At 36.2% G+C, this 26,167-nt stretch overlaps 1 protein-coding gene across 3 annotated transcripts in view; it reads right to left on the bottom strand.

The window, feature by feature from the left end:
* Window positions 1–26,167, bottom strand: part of NTN4 (netrin 4) — a 178,415-nt gene that overhangs the window by 15,898 nt on the left and 136,350 nt on the right. For all 3 annotated transcript variants that reach the window (XM_031939628.1, XM_031939626.1, XM_031939627.1), the window contains exon 6: window positions 943–1,156. In XM_031939628.1, coding sequence (XP_031795488.1) covers window positions 943–1,156 — 214 coding nt within the window. The remainder of the gene's footprint in view (window positions 1–942; window positions 1,157–26,167) is intronic.

Genomic DNA, 26,167 nt, shown 5'->3' with positions numbered 1-26,167 from the left:
CTGGGCTCTCTGGGAACTGAGCTAATCCTCTTCCCTTTCCGGTAGAAGTGAAGGTGTTGCAAAGGGATGAGGACGATGTCTCCCAGGTGTTGGGGGGTGAGTAAGTTTGTATATTTGCGATTATATCTTCTGAAGTAGATACTTCTATATTAAAGCTAATCTCAGGGTTAGTGGCTAAATGGAACTAGGGAGCAGATTATCTCCTAAAATTGAGGGAACATCCTAAGTGGAGACTGAAGTCATCTGCAGAGAGCTGAGACATCCCAAATTCCCCTTTAAGGTGCTAGGAAGGGAGAAGGGACTCCATAAACACTAACTCATCTGGCCTTGAGGCAGGCATTGAGGGCCAGGGTGAGCTGTATTAAAATTAAATGAATCCACTGTAACATTCAGAGCTCACCTTGATCCTTGTAACAACTCTGGAGGTTCTGAGCTGTTAAAGTTATGGTAGGGCGGGGAATGGGGATGGAGAAAGACGGATTATAGCCCAGGTGTCTGGGTCCTACCTACAGCTCTCTTGTTCTGTTCTGAATGTGAAACATTTCTGAAAGCATCCCCTCAGCCCTTGGGAGAAAGCATCCCCTCAGCCCTTGGGAGAAAGCATTCCCTCAGCCCTTGGGAGAAAGCATCCCATGTTTCCCAAGACCCAAAGCTGACACCATGATTTCCACATTTTAGAAACTTCACAGAGAACCTCTTCTCTTAAGACTTCAGGAGCTGTTGATAAGAGAAATCATTCACCTTACAACAAAATGGGGAGAATGTGATTCCCAGAGTCTTGAACTTTCCTGAAGATCTGCAAGAATTCTTTTATAGGAAACCTAGCTATAAGCTATAAGTGACCCCTTCTAAGTCACTTCCACTCATGGAGCAGCTTCTAAATTATTAGTACTTTCTAGATATCCAAAAGAAATAAGAGGAGACAGGATGCTGTCTGCTCACCTGCTGATGCAGTCCCCTGTGAGGGGGTCACAGCTTCCGGCGCAGTCACACGGTCGGCAGCCGTACTCTCCAAAACCCCAGTATCCTACCATGCACTTGTCGCAATGTGGGCCTGCCACGCCAGGTTTGCAGGGGCAGTCCCCATTGCTGGGGTCACAGAAGGGTGCTGAGCCGAAGGGAAGGACAGCTGACCCGGTGGGGTGACAGGAGCACACTGCAAGAGAACCAATACACAAAATACCTTCAGCCTTAAATTAGCTGCTATGGATGTAAACCAACATTCCCATCGTCAGTCAGCACACCCACAAAGTCTCACGGTGGCTAAGATGTGCCCAGGAAAGGCGAATTGACTTCTGTTGTAGCTATAAAACCACCAGCACCAAGAAACTCACCCAAACCCCCAAACCAAGCCAAACTCTAATCAATAAAACCAACAAAATAGAATGGGTCATTGCATTATCTAATTTTTTGAATGCTCTTCATATTCATAGAAATGAAGAACTGAATATTTCAGTGTCTTAGCAGAAATAGCTTTGTCATTTTTTAGGGTAATTGCCAACCTGAGTATCATCTTATATCTTTGGTATATATTTTTTTATTTTTATTTTTTTTAGATCCTACTTTTTTATTATTATAATAACTTTTTATTGACAGAACCCATGCCAGGGTAATTTTTTACAACATTATCCCTTGCACTCACTTCTGTTCCGATTTTTCCCTCCCACCTTCCACCCCCTCCCCCAGATGGCGAGCAATCCTATATATGTTGAATATGTTGTAGTATGTCCTAGATACAATGTATGTGTGCAGAACCAAACAGTTTTCTTGTTGCACAGGGAGAATTGGATTCATAAGATAGAAATAACCTGGGAAGAAAAACAAAAATGCAAACAGTTTACATTCATTTCCCAGTGTTTTTTCTTTGGGTGTAGCTGCTTCTGTCCATCATTGATCAATTGAAACTGAATTCGGTCTCTTTGTCAAAGATTGGTATATTTTATGACAAGAACATCCCAGCCATTGCATAAGATTAGGTGACCATTTACCTTTGAATCTTTTCAAAATCCCTGGACTGATTTCGGAAAGAGAAACCAGGATGATTTTTGGGTTTGGGCTATCTTAGGGGTCAAAGGAATCAAGGGGATTGTCAGTTCTGTGAATTTCAAGGGGCTTCTAGCTCATAAACAAGTGCCATTACGGACACAGACCTCACTGGTAACCCAGAATGTCCTTCACCAAAATATTTTGGATCTCTGGATGAACTTCAAAGCTCACATTCCTGTTCAGGGGTTCATTGGCCTAGAACTTGCCTTAGACTCAAAGTGCCCTACTGAGGGTAGTGAGAGGCTCCCTAAATTGAGATACAAAATTTCCCCTAAGAACTACTTTGTCTCATTATTGTCATTTTATTGGATGAAATTATGGATTGCTTCAGTGACTTGTTGTTTGACCCACTTGTTCTTTAGAATTAGATTATTTAATTTCCAATTGGATTTTAGTCTATCTTTCCCTGGCTCTTTACTGAATATAATTCTTATTGCATTGTGGTCTGAAAAGGACGCATTTACCATTTCTGAATTTTTTCAGCATTTGATTGTGAGGTTTTTATGCTCTAATTTATGGTCAGTTTTTGTGTAGGTGCCACGTACTGCTGAGGAAAAGGTGTATTCCTTTCTTTCCCTATTCAATTTTCTCCAGAGGTCTATCACAACTAGGTTTTTTAGGATCCTATGAGCCTCTCTAGTTTCTTTCTTTATTTTGTGGTTAGATTGGTCTGACTCTGAGAGGGGAAGGTTGAGAGGCTCCCTAATTTATCCTGAGAATTTCCAGTTTCAGGCCAGGGGCTTCTCGCTCCAGTCTTATGTCAACAGCATTTTGCTTTTTAAATTCTAGGTTTTATCTAATAGTCTGGACCTTTGCACTGCAACAAAACCATAATATAAAGCAACCCCAGGTCTGTGCCCTTTCTGGCAGGTGTGTTCCTTGGACATGCTCCCAGATTGAGCAGACTTGTTCTCCCTCCATACATGCTAAGGGCCATTTCTGTCTTAGACTCTTCCATGTCAGGGATGGATAAGGTTCTTGTGTTCTTCCATATATGGAAGTTCCATCTAAGGAGAAGACCCATGAAGAGGTGAAAAGGAGAGAGCCTCGGAGTCATGGCTACATTTCTTCACCCTCTCACCTTCCAGAGGGAGGAAAAAGAAATGGTTGTTATGTTGACATTAACCTGACAGAATTAATGGAACGCAAGAATAGACGTTCCAATGAAGGGGTCATACTGGGCCATTTAAACTGAGATTTCTAATTCTTCCATTTGCTCAGATTCACCTCCCTCCTTCAGAATGTGCTCAGAGGTAACTTAAATGGAATCCAGTGACAATGCCAGCAGTACTTGTAGGCACTAAGGCAAGAAATCAGCTGCCAAAGTGATCTTCCTAAAGTGCAGTTTTGAACATGTCACCCCACCTTCGCCTCCTCCACCTTTCCCCAATAATGAAACTATGGTAGCTCCTCCCTATTACCTCCAGGATCAAACATAAAATTCTGTTTGCTTTTGTTTCCATTTTAAAGTAAGTTTTCATTGATGTATTTTTTACACTAGTTTCCCCCAAGTGTTCTTCCCCTTCCCAAAGAGTTATATGTTCCATATAACAAATATTATTTACAAAAGAAAGATAATTATTTACAAAAAAAAAAAGAAAAAGAAGAAAAAAATCAGTATGACTAATCAATACACTAAAAAAGTCGGAAACTCTCACAGTGTGCAGCACTCGTGGGCTTCACTTCTCTCTCTTCTTTCAATTCAAAGAGAATGCCTTCTCTCTCTTCTTTCAAGACTATTTGGCTTTTAAAGCCCTTGCCTTCCTGATCCCTTCCTGCCCTTCCAGTTTCTTTTCACTTTACACCACATTCTATACAATTCAGCAACTCTGCCCTCCTTCCTGCCTTTGCACAAGATACTCCATCTTCCTAACTCAGGCTATTTTCCCGGTCAGTCTCCTATGTCTGAAATGCTCTATTTCCATTCTCCCCAAATTGGCTTTTAAAGTCTTTTTTTGCTATTATTATTTTTTATTAAAGTTTTTTTTAATTTTCAAAATATGTATAAGGATAATTTTTTCAACATTGATTCCTGAAAATCCTCATGTTCCAATTTTCCCCCCTTCTGCCTATCCCTTCCCCTAGATGGCTTGTAATCCAATATATGTTAAACATGGTAAAAATATATGTTAAATCCAATATCGGCATACATATTTATACAATTATTTAAATCTTTTTTTAAAGCCTCACCTGCATGCATGAAGCCTTTTTTAGTCCCACTTAATGCTAGTGAGTTCCCTTTGAAATCACCTCCAATTTACTCATAATATATCTTGAATATATATACTTGGAGTACAGAAAGCAATGTAGTGGAATATATAGTTGTTTACATGTTTTCTCCTAAATTAGGATATGAAATCCCCGAGGGCAGGTACGTTATTTTGTCTGTCTTTCAGTGTATTGTATTCCCAAAGCCTGAACAGGACAGTGACTGTCACATAAGAAGCACTTAATTAATGCTTGGTGATTTATACAGATAATGATACTGACAATTTTGAAGGTTTATGATTTAGCACAGGAATCTGAACCTAAGTATGTACCATAGAAATGATAATCTAATTGTTTTTTTGCCATGATTAATCAAAGTAGCTTGGTCTTATGATTTATTCAAATTGAATACATAATTGTTGACTGATAGTCCATACAGCATCTAAATGAATCACTGATTCTAAATGAATATATTCTTTTTGAAAGGTAATGAATTCCATTTAACCTGAACAATTGTAAAAAGTAGTAGAATGCTTCAGGCTGTTACATGTTTCTCAAAGACAAGAAGGTGTTTTAAATCTATAACATATCAGCCGGAAAAAAAAAAGGTTTAATCTTTAATCTATTAGTACTCTTTTAAGATGAATTAGATGTATTAAGGTTTTAGGGTAGGGATTTTTCTTCTTTTTGTATCACTAGGCACATAGAAGGTGCTTAATAAATGATCACTGATTCACTCACTGGTTGTTGAACTTTGCCTTTTGAGTAGTTGGAACATCTCAATGGAAAGATCTTGAAGAAATGCAGATACCTTTTGTTTTTACATCACCTTCATTTTCCAAACATATATTCTGTTTATAGCCATTTGTTATTTTTAGAATTTGGTTCCTTACAGGATTTTCTAGAATTGGGTTTTATTATATAATCTTTGATCATGTTATGCCAGCACTATCAGTTTCTCCTAATTTTTTCACAATGAAATGAAGGAAGATTGGACTCTATAACAGGAATTTATCAGCAAATGATCCGATTAGCATAGAAGATGACATTAAATGAAATATTCTGATTCAAATAATGAAATCACCATAATTTAGAAGTCATCAAAAAAAAAAAAAAGAATCAGGATTCAGGTGATTTGACTACCATAAAAGCTCTGAAATGTGGGACTATTTTAGAGGGAGGGCCACAGATACAAGGCTTAACTTGAAGGTAGAAATCTCAAGCTCTCTAAGTATAAGAACATATTGAGTGCATCATCTTTTTCTATCTTGAGGACTGATTGAATGCTGGGAGCATTTATAATATTTGACCTCATGGACTGTGTCTTTTTTTAAAGGTCTATTACTCATTTTAGGAATAACCACTTAATTCAGAAGGGAATGTGATTCCATCATCTATGCCAACAGACCTCTCAGTCCTCCAAATCAATATGACTTTTTGCATAATTACAAAATAAAAATACCAGCCAGAAACTATGCAAAGCTAGCTGGAGGCAGAAGGCTCCAATATCTTTCAGGGCATACTTTCCCAGCACAGCACACTGAGGCTTGCCTTGCATACCTTAACTCTGAAGTTTGCAAAGCAGTTCACATCTGACACACATACAACTAAATGTCTTATTTTCTTCGGGCTCAGTGTTGGGATAGTAGCTGACTCTCAGTGACACTTTTCCGATCTTTATTTCCCACTGTCTATTAACCTAGAGCTGTGGTACGGCAATTCGTTTTCCACTAACTGCCAAAAATACTAAAAGGACAAATACAACTCGTGAACCTTACTAGAAAAAGTCCAATTCAAATAACATAAATCTCTGACGGCAGTTTTGACTTTATCGTTGTTTGACATTAAAAACCAGTAGAGAAGCCAGAATTAGCTTTTAAACATCGAAGCTCTTGTTCATTTTATTTTATTTTATTTTTTTTCGTTTACACAGCTGTGGTGAGATGTCCTTAAAAAACAGCATGGTGTCTCAAGTGGCAGCCTGACATATTGAAAAGAAAGCTGTGTGGCCATGTCTACAATGGCAAATTGCTCATAAAAGGAATGTGCACATTTTTTCCAAAACATTTTCCCTGGGTTGTCCAAACTGCAACCACATTTTTAAAAAGAAAATGTTTATACCATCTTAACTGCCCAAGTATATTTTGTAAGGTTTTTTTTTTTTTTTAAACTACATAGTTTTCTCATTTTAAGAAAATTTAATACAACATAGTTCAAATTTACTTACATAATAGCTAAATTCCCATGAGACTCTTTTCAAAGGAATTTTTATATTACTAAAGAATTTGTAAATTTCTTTAATTTAGTGAATTAAAAACTGAACTTAGGTCAAGTTCAGTGGCTCTGCCCACTCTTGTTTACTTCAGAATCACTTTTGACTTCCTACAGAAGCTCATTTAAAGCTAGAATGTTCAAAGCCCAAGTGTGATAATTCTGTTGTAAAAGGAGCAATTAAAAAAATCTTTCCAGGTCTTTCCCATGTTTCTCTTTTGTGTTATTCTCTTTCCAGTTTCATCCTGAAATATACCTAACACCTAGAATGAAATGGCTTTTTTCTATTTTTTGCCAAGTTCTTCTTATGGTTTGTTTTTTTCCCCTTCCTTGCTTCCTCACTCTCTTATGAGTTGAAATTATTCATAATTTTTCACAATATTCTTCTCTAAGATTTTGCAAATAAGATTGTATTCTAAATAGATATTGTACTTTGTTATCATATTTTTCTGACCAGCAAGAAGGTAATGTGTTTGTTGGCCAAAGTGGTTTCTAGGTTTGTTTATTTTTTTTTAAACTCCTTGTTTTTAATTTATTTTGATTAAACTTCCTTAGGAAATGATAGTCTGTTTTGACATGTTTTTAAAATTGATTTAGTATTTTTGGCATCAGTAGCAATAGGTCAAGTTGTGATTACCTCAATTAAAGACCATGTTTTCTTTTCTTTTTTAGTCTTTCTTCTAGGATTACAAGATCATAGCTTTAGAGTGGGAAGGAACTTTGCTGATTGTCTCATTTGGCATCTTCATTTTACAAATAAGGAAGTTGAATGAGAGATTAAATGACTAGCTAGATCAAGGTCACACTAGTAGGAAGTGACAGTACTGGGTAATTCTAATATTCTTTCCCTGCATCATGATGTTTCCTAACTGGTATTAATTTTAATTCTTGTTCTAAATACTTGATAGTCTGACTATAATCATAAAGCCATCTCGCATTGGTAAGTTAGTGGTCACTAATTTCATTTTTTTGTGTGATTTTATTTGTCATTTACCACATCTAGTGTTTCCCGACTTTTTGAAAAAAGTGTATATCATATATGGCCACAAGCTTTTGTACATTCTAACAAGCTTTTAGCCTCTTTCATTTCTTAGTCCTGAAGCATGTTTTCCAAAAGTTTTTTTACATTATTTTCTATGTACAACTTTTCTTTGAAGACACCATAGCAAAACACGTTGATTTAAATTGGAGAGTCTAATTGAGTTTTTCACAGTATTTCTCTACCTCCTCAATCTCGGCACCATAATCAACATTTGGCTTCATGATAGTCTTTTTATATTACGAGCACAAAAATATTAAATGACTAGCTAATGATGATATTTATTGTTGCCTTTGGACACATCATAAAGCCAACTCTGTGATTTGCCTCTCCAAAGTGGCTTTATTTTTAGTGAAAATGCCAACATTGATCCCTTTTAGTTTCTCCAGTACTCCTAAGCCCACTTACTACTGGACATAGGATTTAAGATTTAGAATACCAGTATCCAAGCTAATATTTGTAGAATGATTAAGAAATGTATGATTTTTAGTACTCTTTGCTCCTCTTCTATGAACATAAGGGAGCCATAGAGGGCTAAAAGTGTATTTGTATTTTTCTTTGTTTTGCAAGTTACGGCAAGTAGCCAGCCTACCATATTAAGCTAGGCTAGTCCTCAGAAAGTAGACATTCTGTGGCTAAGTCCATGTTTGATGTCTCAGTGATAGAAACTACTTAAATGAGACTACACCAGTCCCATAGCCTTTGAGGATCCAGGGTCACCTCCATGGCAGGATGAGACACCAGAGTAAGATTCTATGATGATTCAAAGTTATAAGGAAGAGGCCAAAAAATGGTACCATCCACTCTCCCAATGACCCTCTAAAACCCACAATGGAAAAGTTAATAGACAATGTCATGTCAATAGGGTTCTAAAGCCCCTTGTTATAAAGAGAGAATCTTCATTAGAACTCAGGAGTCTCTATGCCTTGAGTGTAATTTATGAGGCCCCAGAGAGAAGGATGGAGGACTATATGACTTGGTGGCCTTGGGATCTTATCCCTGAAACTTGCCTGGATCTCCAGAACTTCCTTCATGGCTCCTTCACATCTGATTGTTCTTTTAGCAAAAGTTAGTAGTGAAAAGAAACCAACAAAAAACCCAACCCCCAAACAGAGAAACACTCCTGATTTAGCTTTTCTAAATATGGAACTAAAAGTTCAAGGACTTCAGCTGGGAAAGAAACTGCTTTTCAAGTTCTTTCACCACTGCCCAATAGCTTCTCTTTTAGCAGAGCCGCCTCCCAGACTCCCAACATTGTTTTCTCCTGAAAAGGCCAAGGCCCTACAATGTTGGAGAATTTCTAATAGCAAATGCATTTTGAAAGATATTCAGCTGTCTGCCCAGGTCACTGGAGGGGAATGGAAGATGAAGGAAAGGGTTTGAGAAATGTAGCCAAAAGAGGATAACATGAAATGTTATTATAATAGTAGGTGTGAAACTAAATATTTGGAAAAGAAAATAAAGTTCACTACCTTTTTTGGTTCTGTTGTCTCCTTTCTACTATCAACTATTTTCCAAAGTGAAAGAACCACTAAACAAAATAAGAAAAAAAATTGAAAAATAAATCTCATTCCATCAAATACAGACATTTAAAAATCTTTAAGGAGAACCATTTTGTGAGTGCTTTGATAATATTATTTGTATATTCTTTTTAAAGATGATGGATTTTTAATAATACTAGAAATGAGCGATATGGAATTATTAAAGTATGCTGAATAAAATCTCACAGGTCAATAAGTTCAATATGAGCTAGTTTTAATGCTTTTACTTGTTGAAAGATATAGTAACATCCTTAAAGAGTCAAAATGGTAGAGTCCAAGGTCACCACTGCCAATCTTCCCTCAAAATCATTCCTATAAAATGGCTACAGAAAACTCCAAACAGAATCCTGAGCAGGAAAGCTAAGAAAAAGTCACAGTGAATAATTTTTCTATCTAAGGGCAGTGTAGGAGAATAGAAAGAGAAGGTCTGTGGATACTAAGAAGACAGAAAAGAAAGATGACAAATATTGGAGAGGATGTGGAAAAATTGGGATATTAATGCATTGCTGGTAGATCTGTGAACTATTATGAAAAATTTGGATCTGTGCCCAAAAGACTAAAAAACTGTGCAAAATTTTTGACATAGCAATACTACTAGGTTTATTACCATTAAGAGATCAAAGGAAAAAAGGAAAAGGACTTATTTTTTGTGGTGGCAAAAAACTGGATGCTTATTAATTGGAGAATGGCTGAACAAATTGTGGTATACAATTGTGGTGGAATACTATTGTGCTATAAGAAATGATGAGGGGGATGATTTTAGAAAAAAACCTGGAAAGACTTAAATTAACCGATGCAAAGTGAAGTGTACAGAATCAGAAGAATGTACATAGTAGCAACAATATTTTAAAGATAATGATCTGCATCAATCCTAATCAATACAATGATCCACAACAATTCCTAAAGTCTCATGATGGAAAATGCTATCCACCTCTGATAGAGATCTGAGAACTCTGAATGCAGATTCAAACACACTTTTTCTTGGGGTGGGGGATGGCAATATGACCAATGTAGAAATATGCTCAGTATGATTTCATATGCATATAATAGATATCACATTTCTTTCAATGAGTGAGAGAAATGAAAGGAGAAAATTTGGAACAGAAACAAAAATCTTAAAAAGAGTTATATACTAACTTCTCAGAGTGACTCATAGAGATGTTAACTTATTCATTTGCAAGATATGGGTCCTTTCACCTGGGTCTTAATACAAAAGATTTGAACAGATATCTAAATGTTTATATTTCTGCTAATCAGGTAAACAAACACAAAAATTCACCCCCTTTATTCTGAAATGAAAATTCTACTTAGACATTCATGTTTCTCTTGCTTATTTATTTGAAACTGAGCCAATACAGTTCTTTCCTGAATTCATTTAATAGACTCTTAGGCAGTGCAAATACAGCTTTATGTTCACAGTTTACTACTGTAAATGTCCATTTAAAAAACCAATACAAAAACAATGTGAGCCTTCTGGATGCATACTATAGACTGACTCCTGATATTAGAAAGTTTCTTGACAAAATCTGTCCCTTCATTTCATTTTTTATGAGTTTGGTAACGTGGCCCATCACAGCTCATGCATCAGGAAATAGTATGCCAGTTTGGATTTTATTTTTTCAGGTCTAGGTCTATAAAATGTTTTTGTAACATTTCTGGGTCTTTGAGATCTTTCGCTGGATTCTGCCGTTCTTCCTTCTGAAGAGGTGATTTAGTAGGTGACTTAGTGGAATGGAAAGAGCATTTTGACTAGAGTCAGGAGACTCTGAGTTCAGTCATTCAATAGGCTCCGAGTCCATGTAATTGTGTCACTTAAAATTTTTCATAAGAATAGCTTGGCAGACTTTATCAAATACTTTCTTTTAACCTAGGCTTATCTATAGTATCCCTAAGTCTAACAGTTTAGTAACCTGGTAAAAAACAAAAACAAACAACCCAAAACCCCAAAGTAAAGTTAGGCACATATAACCTGTTCTTGAGGAAGTCATGCTGACTCTGGTATCATGACTTCTATTCCAAAATGTTCATTTGCTATCCTTTTCATGTTATTTTTAATTGCTGTGACTCAAAGTCAAGTTCTCCTGCTCTCTAGTCTTTCAAAAGGTCAGACTGACTGAGGAATCACATATATTATGTTTTGACATATACATTCTATAAACTAAATTTATATAGCAACAGTCTTGAACTAGTCAAAAGAAAGGATATCCTCCAGCACTATTTTTCCCTAGTGTAAGATTGTTTCTCACAACAGCTTTACAGAGTCTGATTTTATTAGTCTTAGGAGTAAAGATCACCTTTAGAACTTTGAATGAGTTCCTAGCTATAAACATATTTTCCTAGCATTAAATCTTCACTTAAAATTCTGCTTAAATTTTATTTTCATCAAATTATACTATATTTAAATAACCCTTTGTCTACACTAAGTAAATTAGTCTTTTCTATGCCTCCACGCTTATATTTTCTGATATGTGTAGTTACCTTATTGTATGGTAGCTGTTTCACCATACTCTAATATTTTTGTTGCTCTATTGTGATCTCTCTCTAGTTTACTATATCTCCTTGTGATTCCTCAAGATGAACTCCTTTCTTCAGGTTCTAATGTAGAGATTCTTAATCATTATGTGTGAGTGTCATAGAATCTTCTCCAAATAATGTTTTAAATGTAGAAAATCAAATATATAGAGTTATGAAGGAAATAAAAAATTAAGATAAAATAAAGATGTATTTTTTCTATCCAAGTGCAAGCATTCCCTGATACTAAATTAAAAAAAAACTGGACTTAAAGGAATGTGTTTTCTAATTTAATAGTGTTTTTCTCTTTGTCGTCAAGAGTTTTTTTGTTTTGTTTTCTTGAAACTAGGTCTCTGTATCTCACCAAGACTTAAAGTGCAGTGGTTACTAGTGGACTGATCCTGCTAACTGAGCAGGACAGCTACTCTGATTTGCTTCATTTCTGACAGATTTGACAGGGGTTTGCTTACCCCTCTGCTCCTGGGGGCTCATCGTCTTGGAGGTATACTTAGTTAGGACCCCTGATCACTTAGGCTGCTGGAGCTCAAAACTCCTGAGCTTAATCAATCCACCAGCCTCAGTCTCCCTTTTAACAGGGATTACAGGAAAGAATCCTGTCCCACTCAAGGACATTTTAACAATCAGATTGTTTCATTCCAAAATCATAATTGATTTACTGTTTAACTGATAGTATGTAATGCTGCTAAAAAGTTTTTTCCCTTGACTTTTTTTTTGAAGATCTTATTCCTCAGGTATTTCTTCTGATTAATTTCGCTTTTTCATATTAACTTAATTCTTATTAACAGGAATTTAACTTTATCGAACAATCAAACTTATTTATGAAAAATCTGCCATATGCTAGGTTCTCTGATAGGTTTTGGGATATAAAGACAAAAATTAAACAGTCTCTGTCTTCAAGGGATTATACGGATTAGACAAGGAGAGATAGAACATCCGTGTATAAATATACATTCAACTCATACAAAATGGGTTTTCTTTGTTTGTTTGTTTTTAAGTTGGAGAGTATTAGAATCTGGAGGAAATTAGAAAATTTTCCATATGAGGTGGAACTTAGTTACTCTTTGAAGAAAACCAGGGATGTTGAAAAGTGAAGGTGAGGATGGAGGACATTTTCACACCAGAAGTATGTTATGTCATGTGATGAAACATTTTATTATAATTTTACTTTGAAAGAAACATTTTCACTCTGTCTTTATCTTCTTTGCTTTACAGATGTACCATGTCAATTGATAGGCTTGGTCCTTCTGGTTTTTACATTCTTTCTGTCTCTTTATTTTTTTCCTTCTCCAACTTTGATTTTCTAGAGTTTTTTCCCCCTCAAATTAAGGTCAAACGTCCCTAACCAACTCTGCCAAGTCACTTATTCGTTTTAAAAACTGACTTTTATAAACAGTTACTTCATGTTAATTCTGTATTGTAATCATTCACAGTTGCTACTAATACATAACAAAGCTTCCTCTGTGCTCTGTAGGAAGTGAAACTATTTTGGATTTCACAAAACTATGATTTAAATTTAATTAGATAAACACTGACCAAATCCCTACTGTGTGTAAGATACTCTCATAGGTGTTGGCAAAACAAAAATAGATCAGAGACAACCTCTGCTCATGAGGAACATTAAAATACAATAGAGATGGGGGATACTCTATATTTTCTACTTAAAGACCTGTTTTAATGGGTGGGTCAAGAAGGAGACTTATTTGTTCTTAAGTTTCCATCCAGGGCTAATTCCTTGATAAAATTATCTCCTTGATAAGAGGTAAACTTAGGAGGGCCTAGGGGCAGTTTCCTTTGGCCCTTGAATAGCACATAAAGGATGACTGATTGATTCATAGTCAGTTTATATGTATTATACCCTTAAATTTGTATTTTAAGAGAGAGCACAGAGAGAAGGAAAGATGGATAGGGAAAAGGACTGTTTTCTGGCAGTTCTGGATCCCAGGTTACATTTATGAGGGAAAGGGGTTTGTCTGGGATGCTTTTTTTTGATAATTTTTGATGCTTTTTTGATATGAAAACTAGTATACACTTTAAAACTGTACTGCATGAGCTGTGATTTGTGAAGGCCCAGGGGAATCACTGATGCTTTGCTGTAGGTCAGTGGCAGTGTCGAGACTGCTCCTTGGAAGGGTGAGTCCAGAGAAGCACTGTACAATTGTGTTGGGGGTACATACGACCACTAAAAATGACATCCCAGTGTAATTTGTAGGAGGAGAAAGTGAAGGATGTTTCTTGAGGGAGTCTTGTGGGGACAACCGGATCCCTCTTTTGTCCCCTGAAGGATTTATGATCCTCTTGTCATAGTTCAAAAGTTTAACATGGATAGGAACTTTGCTGTGGCCTTGATTATTTCTGTTTGTAGAGTGGACTTCTCTTATCTTGGGTTTCAGCACTAGTTGATACAACTAGTCTATAGACTTAGACTTGGCAATTAAAAGAAAGGCAAGAAATGGCTGGAAAAAAACAGGTCAAGAGAAACATCCTAAATCAGAAATAAGAGAGACACAGAATCAGTTCCCTGGCAGTGGAAGCCCGAACATCTGTGAGGCCTTTCTAGGGAACAAAATGGCCCCAGAGACAGTGGGTAAAAGCAATGGTGGAGGAGCTAGGAGTTACTGAGCCAATCTGGGAAAATACATAAATGCAAACTGGCAGCAATGGATCAGAAGTGGTGGGAAAAATGGAGGAGTTCCTGTAAAAAACTGAGCACATCCTTTGATCCAGCAGTGGCTCTACTGTAGGGTTTCTATTCCAAAAAAAAAAAAAAAAAAAATCATAAAAGAGAGAAAAGGACCCACATGGACAAAAATGTTTGTAGCAGACCTTTTTGTAGTGGCAAGGAATCAGAAACTGAGTAGATGCCCCTCAGTTTGGAAATGGCTGAATAAGTTATGGAATATTATTGTCCTATAAGAAATGAAGAGCAGATTGATTTGAGAGTCCTGAAAAGACTTAAATGAACTGATGATGATTGAAGTGAGCAGAACCAAGAGAACATTGTATACCTCTACAAAAAGATTATATGATGATCAGCTGTGATAGATTTGGCTCTTTTCAGCAATGAAGTAATTATGGCCAATTCCAGTAGACTTGAGATGGAGAGGGCATCCAGAGAGAGAACTACGAAGACTGAATGTAGATCAAAGCATAGTATTTTCACCTTGCTGTTGTTTATTTGCTTGCTTTTTTTCTTTCTCATATTTTTTTCTCTTTTGATCTGATTTTTCTTGTGCAGCATGATGAATATGGAATTATATTTAGAAGAACTGCACATGTTTAATCTGTATTGGATTACTTGCTATCATGGGGGAAGAGAAAGAAAAAAAAATTAAATACAAGGTTTTGGAAAAGTGAATGTTGAAAACTATTTTTGCATGTATTTGGAAAAGTAAAAATTTTTTTTTAAATGGGAGAGTTCCTTAATAAAATTTCTAAAACTAAGGGATCCTTAGACTTATTATGTCCTGAGTTCAACAAATAGTAAGGGGCAGAGCTATTATGTGGAAGATCAAACCAAAACTTGCCCTTCACTTGGTCTGAGAAAATCTAGGAAATTGACTTGAGCCTAATTTCAAATGCTTTCTTCAGTTGAATAGAATCTTGGAAATTCAGGGTTCATCACAGAAGAGATTTGTTTTATTCTCTTGAAAACCTGAGTGCTTTTTGTTGACAGAAGGAACTCAACCCAAGGGTAGTTAAAAACGAACTAAGATCAACAAAGGTTAACCTTGACAAAGTAATCTCATATGTCATTAAGGAAATAGAAGAAATATCCAGGAGGGCCTTCCTCAGTTCTTCCTGGGCATACCCATTACATTATGATATCAGGAAGAATGAAGAATACAAAACCAAAAAGTCATGAGAAATTTGATGAGAAAATAATTTCCCTTAGGAAATGGGAGTGGTGGTGATCGTGTAACTCTAAGAGTTGTAAAGGAGCATCACAGGAAAACAATAATTTATGGAAAACATTTTCCTTTTGTTCATTTTCTCCTTGCTCTTTACCATCTGACTTACTTATGCTATGTCTAGAATATGTTCCCATACTAAGCACTTCTTATGTGCCAGAAAACATGGCTGGGAATACAAAGAGAGTCTTTATCCCTAAAGAGCTCATAATCTAATGGGGGAGACAATATGCAAATAAGGTTTAGACAGAATAAACTGGAGCTGATTGAAGAAGGGAAGGTACTAGCCTTCAAGGGGATCAGGAAAAACTTCTTGAAGGAAATGAGATTTTAGCTGAGACTTGAAGGAAATTAGGAAAACCGGGAAGCAGAGCTGAGGCGGTAAAACATTCCAGGGATATGGAATAGTTAGGGAAAATTCTTGGGGTCGGGAGATGAAGTGTCTAATGCAAAGAATAGCAGTGGGCCAACGTCACTGGACTGTAAAGTATATTGTAGGAAGTGAGGTGTGGAAGACTGGAAAGGCAAGAGAGGGCTAGGTCATGAAAAGTCTGAAAGCCAAAAAGGATTTTATATTTGATCCTGGAGGTGATAGGATATAAAGGAAGGCACTTGCAGTCTACTGAACGGATCAAATCTACACATTAGGATGATAAATTTGACTGCAGAGTGGAGAATGGATTGGAGTGGAAAAAGATTTGGAGATCTAACTTTTTAATTTTTAGAAAATTTCAAAATTTGATCTAGAAAAGCATCAACAAACATGAATATTTCTATATACAAAAAGCCAGAAAATGAGATTTATATATAAAATGGTGAATTTATTATAGATTTTAAAAACGTATATTAAATTTCATCTCATAGTACCAATTGTTCCCTGATGGTCTGTGTCCTCTCCAGAAATTCTTTTCGCTCTTTTATGTATTTTAAAGAAAGATCACCGTGGATAAAGCACTGGCCCTGAAGTTAGGAGGACCTGAGTTCAAATTCAGCCTCAGACACTCAGACACTTCCTAGCTGTGTGATCCTGGGCAAGTCACTTCACTCCAATTGTTTCAGAAAAAAAAAAGTTCACGAATATACTTTCTTTGGACTAAATTTTTAAATATTGGGTTTTTCCCCAGCTCTAAATCTTATGAATTTTATGAAATCATGTATTTATCTCTGTACCTCTCTTAGAGATTCCTATCTTCTGATTATATATTAAAAGATAAAATTGTTTTTGAAGAAAATTTGGAAATTCTTTCCCATGGATCCTGCATGTAGCTTGTTTGTTCATAATTGTTTGCCTGCCGTCTTCCTCACTAGACTATGAGCTCTCTAAGAGCTGGGATTGCCTGGGATTGTCTGGGATTCCTGCTGAACACAGTACCTGGCATTCAAACAAGTGTTTAATATATATCTATTGATTGACTGACAATAGATAGATTCTAAACTGGTTGAAGAGCTATAATCCAACAGCTGCCATTAATGGTTTCATACTAGTTTTGAAGGAGGTCTCTGGTATTTGTTCCTATGCTGTTAAACATTTTATCAAAGACTTAGAATGCTTGCCAAATTTGCATATGATCTGAAGTAGAAGGATTGTTACCTCACTAGACTGGAAGGTTAAGCTTAAAAAAAAAAAAAAAGAAAGAAAAGAAAATTTAAAAGGGATGGATTTTAATTTCAAAAAATCAATTTCACAAGGACAAGATGAAAATAGCATAGTAAGACATTAGTTTATCTTTAGAAGATCTAAAAATATGAATGCAATCTTGGGTTGCATTAAGAGATTAGGAATGTGGAGATTCTGCTCTATTCAGCTAGATCATCTCTGCAGTATTATGTTTGGCTTTGGGCTCCATGTTTTAGGTAAGGAATTAATAAGATGATAAGTATCCAGAGTGGGACAATCACAATGACTGAAAATCTTGAGATCTGCTTTCTGAAATAGGAATATTTAGCTTGGAGAAAAGAAGATTTGAGAGGACATAATGTGATCTTCAAATATTTGAAGGATGGTCATATTTAAGACAGATTCAACTTGTTCTTAGTCTTAGAGAACAGAATGAAGAGCAATGGATTAAAAGTGCAAAAAGGAGATTTCAGTTTAATGTAAGGGAAGTGGGATTCAGATAAGAAGTTAGATCAATCTCTTTTCTGAGGACCAGCCTAGTTCAGCATGGAAGGGCTCATTACCTCTGACTATTTGGTTATGAATTCTCTAGCTAGAGCAACTTGTGAAATGAAGAAACCTACAAAAGGACCCTGAGTCCTGTGGGAATGATTTCCTTTTCTGCAGATGGTAGTAGTGTAGCATGCATGGAGGCAAAAATGCCATGAATCGTATAGTTTTTAGTTTGTCTATAAATTTGGCTGCTAATATTCTAAATGTTAGAGATAAAGATTCACAACTGGTCATCTTGTTGGAGGAGCTAAATCATTGCAATAATCATGATATTCTCATAAAAGAAGGAAGCTGTAGCAAAATGAATAGGTGGCTCAAAAGGTACTCATTGGAGAAGCAAATAAAGAAGCTAGTCTACTTGATTTTGTTGTATGCCCAAAGGTAATAAGAAACATTGTTTTATGGAATATTTAGTTATCTTATAGTTCTCATAGAAAGTATTTTGCAAGAAGACCAGTATGGTAATAGCTGCAGGGTATACAATAAAAAATAAAACAAATGAAATACTCTAAGTAAAATTAGCATACACTTTTCAAGTGCAGTGACTTCAGTGCAAAGGTAGGAAAAGGGAAATCTGATAAGAATTATATTGGAAAATATAAATCAGTCAGAAAGAAGCCTCAGAACTTTATATCATGAACATTTTCTTCAAGAAAAGAATTGATAGAATGCCACAAAAATGAAATATTGTATTCTAAAAGACATGATCAGATGATGTCATTACAGAGTAAACTCATATCAACAGAGGTAGCTTATTTGGCATAGTGAGTAGAATACTGGGCCTGGAATCAGGAAGACAAATTCAAAAGTGCTTCAGATACTTACTAGCTGTTTGATTTTGGGTAAGTCACTTAATCTCTGCCTCAGTTTCCTCAACTGAAAAACGGATATGATAATAGCAACTGTCTTAAAGGGTTGTTCTAAAGATCAAATGAGATAGTATTTGTAAAGTGCTTAGCATAGTGCCTGGTACAAAGCAAATGCTATATAAATACTAGCTATCAATATCCTCATTCTCCACCTTATTTCAGATCACTCTGTGCCCACTGACTTGTCACACAAAAATCAGAATTTGTAAAAAGCTTGAAAAATGAGAAAAGAATATTGCACACAATTCAAGTGAATCAATCCTGAATCAAATAAGTAATTGATAATGAAAAATGGATGATGGATAGCAGACATGCCATCAATACTAATTATATATAGATGGCTAACTGACATAAATCAATTGCCATAAGAAAGAGGAAGAAACCTAAAAAGCATTGTAGTCAACAAATATTTGATGTACTTGCAAAATAGAAAAATGTGAAGCTTACCTCCTACTGGGAAACTTGAATTAGATGACCTCTAAGGTCCTTCCAGTTTTAAGATTTTATGAAAAAATAATATATTTTCACCTAGAGTAAGTGCCCATTTATATACATGTTTTGTTTTCTATCATTAAACAAACGTTTCCTACTCATGGCAAAATATTTCCCCCATCTGATATTAAAAAAAAAAAAACCAAATAGCCTATAGAGTATAACCTTCTAAAAAGTTTCTTTTTTAGAAATCTAGATAAATTAAGCCTTTCTTGGCCACATGCTTATTCTCCTCAATAATATCAATATGGTCTGGTAAGACTTTATGACGTTGATTTAACCAGTTGACATTTATCTCTGCAATGATGACTTCAGGACGTCATACTAGAAGTCCCATCATGCTGTCATCATAGAAATAACAGATTAGCCTATGTACTACCCTGCACTGTAGGATTCTTTATTATACAAACATACGGCCTAAATATTAAAAAATTTTTTTTCTTTATTCTAAAACCTTTACAATTTGGAAAATGTATTGCCGTGGTCAAATTCTCTTTAAGGGAATCATATGCTCTGCTATAGAAATCCAATAGCAATGCCAGTTTATAAATCCTTTAAGGCAATGATACCTTTCTTTTAAAGAAAAAATATAGCTATTTAATATTTTCTCCTTGTTTAATAATAAATCGACTATACACCAACTCTTAAGTGTTAAATAAGTTTCTTCAACTTACCTGAAAAGAATATATCAAATATACACTAACCCTTAAGTGTTAAATAAGCTTCTTCAACCTACCTGAAAAGAATATCACTTAAGTTAACAAATACTCATCAAGCATATATTCTTTGCCAGGGATTGTACTAAGTGATGGGGAAGTCAAAGGGAGAAATCAGTCCATGTCTTTTGTTTCCAAATAAAATCCTCTCTCTTCTCATCTTTATTTTAACAAAGATTTTTAAAAAGGGAAAAGGAAAAAAAGTTCAGCAAAACCAATCAACATTCAATATTTATATTTGCATCTTCATCATGTGTCACAAGTAGGTGCTTAGATGCTTGTTGATTACTCAATGATACTTGGCAGTATACCTTACCTACCTCACACACACTTCTGCACAGAGGGAAAAGAGTAGCTAAATGATTTTAAAAACAATGACACACTGACTTACATACATCAGTTTAATTTTATGTTATGCAAGTAAGTAACTGTGGTAACTAGATGGTACTAAAATGACTAATAGAGACATTTGTCAATGCACGTGGTATCTTATGTTTTATTTGGATGAGGCAATTCTTGTCTCATAACAATTTACACTGTAAGTTATTTATATGTCACAAATCCACATGTTGTAAATGAGAGGGAGTTCCCCCACACTGAAATATTTAGCTATGTATTTTGGGTTATATTTGAATCCTACATTTTAGAATTTCTAGTAAGAATACAATTTTTGTTTCCTGGAGAAAAACAGAGAGCAAGAGTCAGGAATTTTGAAGAGGAAGAAAAGAATTGATATAACTGTTTCTTAATGTTTATATCTACCAGAGTGTCAGAAAAAAATATCCATTAATCATATTATCTGCATAAATCTACCTTCTGCCAAGACTCCTCAGATAGCTAGCCAGATTTTTAGCAACTCCTAGGATTTACTGTAACTCTATAGTGAATTCCGGGACAGGACTAAACTATGTATGATCATTAATATGTAATCTTTTAAAAATGATGCTGATATTTTCTCTAAAAAAATTTCTATCAATTCAGTTTAATCCTCCAGAGATGCTGGTGTAGAGATCTGGGAATAAAGTTGGCAAACTAAGATAAAGTTAGATAGTCTTGGGGTGTCTATGTTTCTACTTCATAGCCCCACTTTAGGAATGCTAAGTGCAAGTACCTGATTCTTGGCTATGAAGCCAGATCAGTGGTGGAGGGATTTATATCACCATTGTATTTTATGACTTCCCTTGAAAAGAATAACTCTAAAAAGTTAGTTCCCAATATGCTGGTATACTTGATAGAGTATTAAGGAGGGTAGTGGAGAAATATTGAACAGCCTAAAGCTTTTTCCTGGAAGACATTCTGGAATGGTTTGTCCCTTCCTTCTCCCACTTATTTAACAGATGAGAAACTGAGGTAAACAGGATTAAGTGACTTGCCCAAGATCACACAGCTAGTAAGTGGCTTAGGTCAGATTGGAATTCAGGTATCCCTGACTCCACTTCTTGTATCCACTAGCTGTCTTTAAGATTAGTAGAAGTGTCTAAAAAACAATCAGGAGCTGGGAGCTCAAAACTCTTCTCTTTATATTTCTCAGTGATGTTAAGAAATAGATCAAAATGATTAGTGAAGAGGCCTGGGGAAAGTGGGGACAAAACTTTCTTGCTTGAAGAAATCTTCCAAATCTTCTTTTAAATATCCAAGTCCTATCTGACTTCTTTATTGACTTGAATTTGTTTAATATGATTTCATGTTCATGTTTTCATGATTTTCATGTTAAATATTTCATGTTTAAAAGCTGTTTAGGCTTTTGGAAAACATTATTAACAGAAATTCAAGGGTCTAAATATAAGTTGCTTTCCTAATACTGATCCTGCTCAGATACTATTCGACCTTCATTTCTTGCTAGCCACAGTATTCCTCATAGTAAATAGGATAAAATGATGTTTTTTTCTCCATGAATTAATGGGAAATGGGTCGTCTGTGTAAGTCCATTTCTCTTCTCAGTCCTAAGTTGAGATAACGAGGCTAACTAACATTCTCCCACATTACTAAAGACCCTAAATGTGCTGACATTTATTTCAGAACTAAAGAAGTAAATTGAGTAATGTTCTTACTGGCCCTAAAAAAAACAAACAGCTTCTCTGGAATCCACAGGAGTGGCTTCTTGGCTATGGAAACCAGTAGTTGATCAGCTGCTTCCCAACAGTCCACTCAGTTTAAGATTGAATAAAGAGGAAGTGAGAATAAACAAGGATGATTTAATTGCCTCAGGGATAAATCTATTGGTTAGATCCGGTTCAGAACTCTGTTTATTCTGGTCCAGTCTCATTATCAACACAATCTTTGACCAGTAACTGAGAGTACACATTTTTTGACCACAACATAAAGTACTTAGTGGGAGAATGGAAAAGAAAAAAAGGGCCCTGGAAAGATGGGGTTTCTTTCTCTATCTGGGGGTAGGTTAGTTAACCTTCCACATGATCTCAACACATCTATTGACTTAATTAGTCAAATTTTATTTCATTTTCTAACATCCTTCACTAATGGTGGCTCGGTCCAGAAGGAAGACTAGATCGTAATCCTTTTATGCTACTGCTCTAAACTCACTCTCAGGGGAAAAAAAAAGAAAAAAAAAAACTCCCGAACATTTCTGAGATAGTCTTAATCCTTTGTTTATAATAACTTTGAAACTAAGTATGAATGAGCATAGTTTGATGCTATGTCTCCTCCCTACTGCAACCACATAAATAAATCTAACCAAGGTTGTTTGGAAGAGTGGCTCTTGGTGGGCCAATACGTGCCAGGAAGAAAGAACTTTAGGGGTGGGGTAAGGGTGGAGCTTCCCATCTATTTATGAATCTGGCTTTCTAACAGTTGGTATTCAGCCCATGTCTACTAGTTATTATGTATATGATGCAGTCCCCTATGTGAAAATAGGAATTTGCTTATGATTTATTAGACACAGACTTCTAGAAACCAAAGTCACTTTAGAGATTGTCATTTTCTTGAAGAGGATATTGAACTTCACTGAGGGACACTTGGGATGCCCATGCTGGGGAGTAAGAGACCAAGATGCTTCAGCCAGTTTCCTAAGGATGTAGTATCAGACTCAAGCAGAAACAGAGGTATCCCTACATAAGGATCCTAACAGGCAGCATGCTGGCTGGGTTTTTAAATACCATATTGTCTATGTTTTATTATATTTTTATTTAATTAACAATTTCATTTCAATCTGGTTTGGGTTACACTAGGGAGTATTGCGGCAATATGTCAGGTATCTCTGTCCTAAAGACATCCCATACAAGTGTCCCCAAGGGGACCTGGTCACAGTGTTGGTGGGATCTATTGAGCCATGTGTCTATGCAGGGAATTCAGTATTAACCAGTGAAATCTAGCTTTGCTGATCAATATCTGTGGGGGTTTCACCAAGTCACCTTTTTTTAGCCCCTGGGTTTCAGTTTCTTCAGCTGAAAAATGGAAAGTTTGAAGAGTAGCTAAACAAATAGTGACACATGAAAATAATGGCCTGTCACTGAACTGGAGGCAGGGGAGTAAATCTGGAGAATTCAAAGGGAATATTATATGAATTGACATAAAATGAGGGAAGCAGAATCAAGAAGACAATAAACATAATTATTGCAACATAGAAGCAAAAGAATAATTAAACTAGAACAGAATGCTGCATATTTATAAAGACCAATGCTGGTCCTAAAGAACAGTTGAGAAAATGCATTTCCCTCCTTTTACTAGAGAGGTGAAGGAATACAGGGTGAAATGCTACTTATGTTATCAGGTGCAATAAGTTGGTTTTGCTGAACTTTCTTTTATTCTTTAATCTTTGTTACCTCTTCATTCTTCTCAAACCTCCATGGTTCTCTCTCCTTCCTCTCCAATTTCTTAGCTGAGGACTCTGCCTTTATTTCACTGAAAAAATTGAAGCTATTTTCTGAGAGCTTCATCTTCTCCCTTCCTCATTTCACCCCTCAGAGGCTTCCTCCCACTATTTCCTCCACCCCTGTCTCACAGGAATAAGTAGTAGTTCTTGCCAAAGCAAACTCTTTTACATGCCCAAGTGATTCCATCCAATCCTGTCTTTACCAGAAGATTATTCCCCGATCATGTCCATTCTCTAACTACTTTTCGGTCTCTTCCTATTAGCTGCTTTCTCTGTTCCCTAAAAACAAATGTGCCCCTCTTTGCTCCATTCTCAAAACAACTCTGGTTTAGACGCCTATTCTTCCCAGCTATCATCTTCTATCTCCCTCCCCCTTAGTGGCTAAACTTTATGAAGTCTCTCTATAATGGGTGCCTCTTCTTTTACTCTCCATTTCTTAACTTTGCGGCCTGGCTTCTGGGCTCATTCAACTGACAATGCTCTTCCAAATACTTAATCATCCCTCAGGTGCAAATCTCACGACCTTTCTCAAGCCTCATTTCTTGACTTCTTTGTGATCTTGGACACTATGATCACCCTTTTCCCCTTGACACTCTCTTCTCTCTAAGTTACTTTGACATTGCTCTCTCCTGGTTCTCTTCCTACCTGTCTGATGGCTTCTTCTTAGTCTCCTTTGCTGGATTTTCATTCAGGTAGGGCCTGATAAACATGATTAGTCTTGGTCCTCCAGGATCTATTTTCTTCACTGGCTATACTATTTCATATTTTAGTTAGTGATCTCATCATTTTCCATAGATTAATTATCATTTCTGTATCTTAAATCTACTGATCCAGCCCAATTCCTCTCATGACCTTCAGATTTACAGATCCAAATGCCTAGTAAACATCTTAAACTGGATGTCTTGTAGACGTCTTAAACTCAACATATCCAAAATGGAATTCTTTATCTGTCTTCTTAATTTCTCTATTATTACTGAGGTTACCCCTATCCTCCCACTCATTTTCTCTGAGCCCCCCTATTCAATTTTTTACTCTTGTATTGATTCTCTCCTATATGGCCCCTCTCTCCTCTGACATTGCTACCCCTTTAGTGCAGGCTCTCCTTAATTCACACTTGCACTATTGCAGTAGCTCCCTCAGTCCGTCCTTCACTGTGCTGTCAAAGTGATCCTCCTAAATTACAGGTGTGATTGTATCACTCTGCTACTCAATCACCTCTAGTGGTTAGCTTCCTATTCCTGTAAGAGCAAATAAAAAGCCCTGTTTGTCTTTTAAAGCCCTCTCATGACCTCATCCCTTCTACTTTTCAGTCTTCTACTTTATTCTCCCATCCATGAACTCTATCACTGTTTTTTTTTTTTTTTTAAATACACAAGACACTCCATCTCCAAAGTCCATGAATTTCACTGCCTATCTCCCAGGTCCACAACATTCTCTTTGTTTCTGCCTTCTGCAATAAGTCTTTTCCATTCCCTTTATTGATTATTTTCAAGTGGTTTGTGTGTGTATATGTATGTGTGTATATATATGCATATTTATATATACACAAATATATAAAGACATACATAAATGTATATATGTACATAGAAATATACATGGGCATATACACAAATCTATATGTAAATACAAATAAACACACATGCACACATATAGTTGGTGAAAGTTGATTTCCTTCATTAGAACACAAATTCCTTGAGGGCAGGGACTATTTGCCTACCTTTTCATCCTCAGGTGTTGCCCCCATGACTGGAACATGCTAAGTGCTTAATAAATGCTTGTTGATTTGATTTGACTTAAAAAAAATCTCATTGAGTAGGAAAGGGACAGAAAGAATAAGATGTTAAAAAAAAAAAGTAAAAAAAAAAAGTACAGGAATAAGCATTTGTAATTGTTATCTGTCCAGTGACAATCTCCTGAAGAAGAGAAGATTAAATGCTAATTATGTGTCAGGCCCAGGATACATACACAAGCAAGCAAGATAGTCCTGCCCTCAGGGACCCTACACTCTTAAAGAAAGACCATGTATGGACTCCGGATGGTCACATGGACCATTTGTGCCTAATCTGTGGCCAACCTTCCAAGCGCATTTTGCTGTGATCAGCCAGTTTGACACACTGCAATTCAACTCGAACCTAGGGATGTCACTTGGGTCCTCTGAGAACAAAGGACAACCACTGAGGGATATGAGAAAGGAGTGGATGGAACTCACATGGGGCATAGTGAGGCAGTCAGGATGTGGCTTAGAGGGCTGGGCTCTAGGAAGGGAAAGTCACGCTCATCCCTCAGAGCCAGGAGGCTGAGAGGGAGTCTGAGATCTCAGGGGAAGGGATAGGAGGGTAAGGATGATGGCTGGAGAGCTGACAGCATGGTGAGGAGATGGTCAAGAAGATGAAGTGACCTGTCCAATATCACATAGGTAGCAAATAATAGAAATTAGGTTTGAACTAGGGTCTTTAGGCCACAAATCCAGTGTTCGTTCCATTACATTGTATTACTTCCAGTCAACGATCAATAAACTAATGTTTGTTGTTGTTCAGTCATTT

The sequence above is a fragment of the Sarcophilus harrisii genome, chromosome 5, assembly GCF_902635505.1.
Source record: "Sarcophilus harrisii chromosome 5, mSarHar1.11, whole genome shotgun sequence".
NCBI classification, from domain to species: domain Eukaryota; kingdom Metazoa; phylum Chordata; class Mammalia; order Dasyuromorphia; family Dasyuridae; genus Sarcophilus; species Sarcophilus harrisii.
Note: the sequence above shows the minus strand (reverse complement) of the source record. Positions and strands in the feature narration are given on the sequence as shown.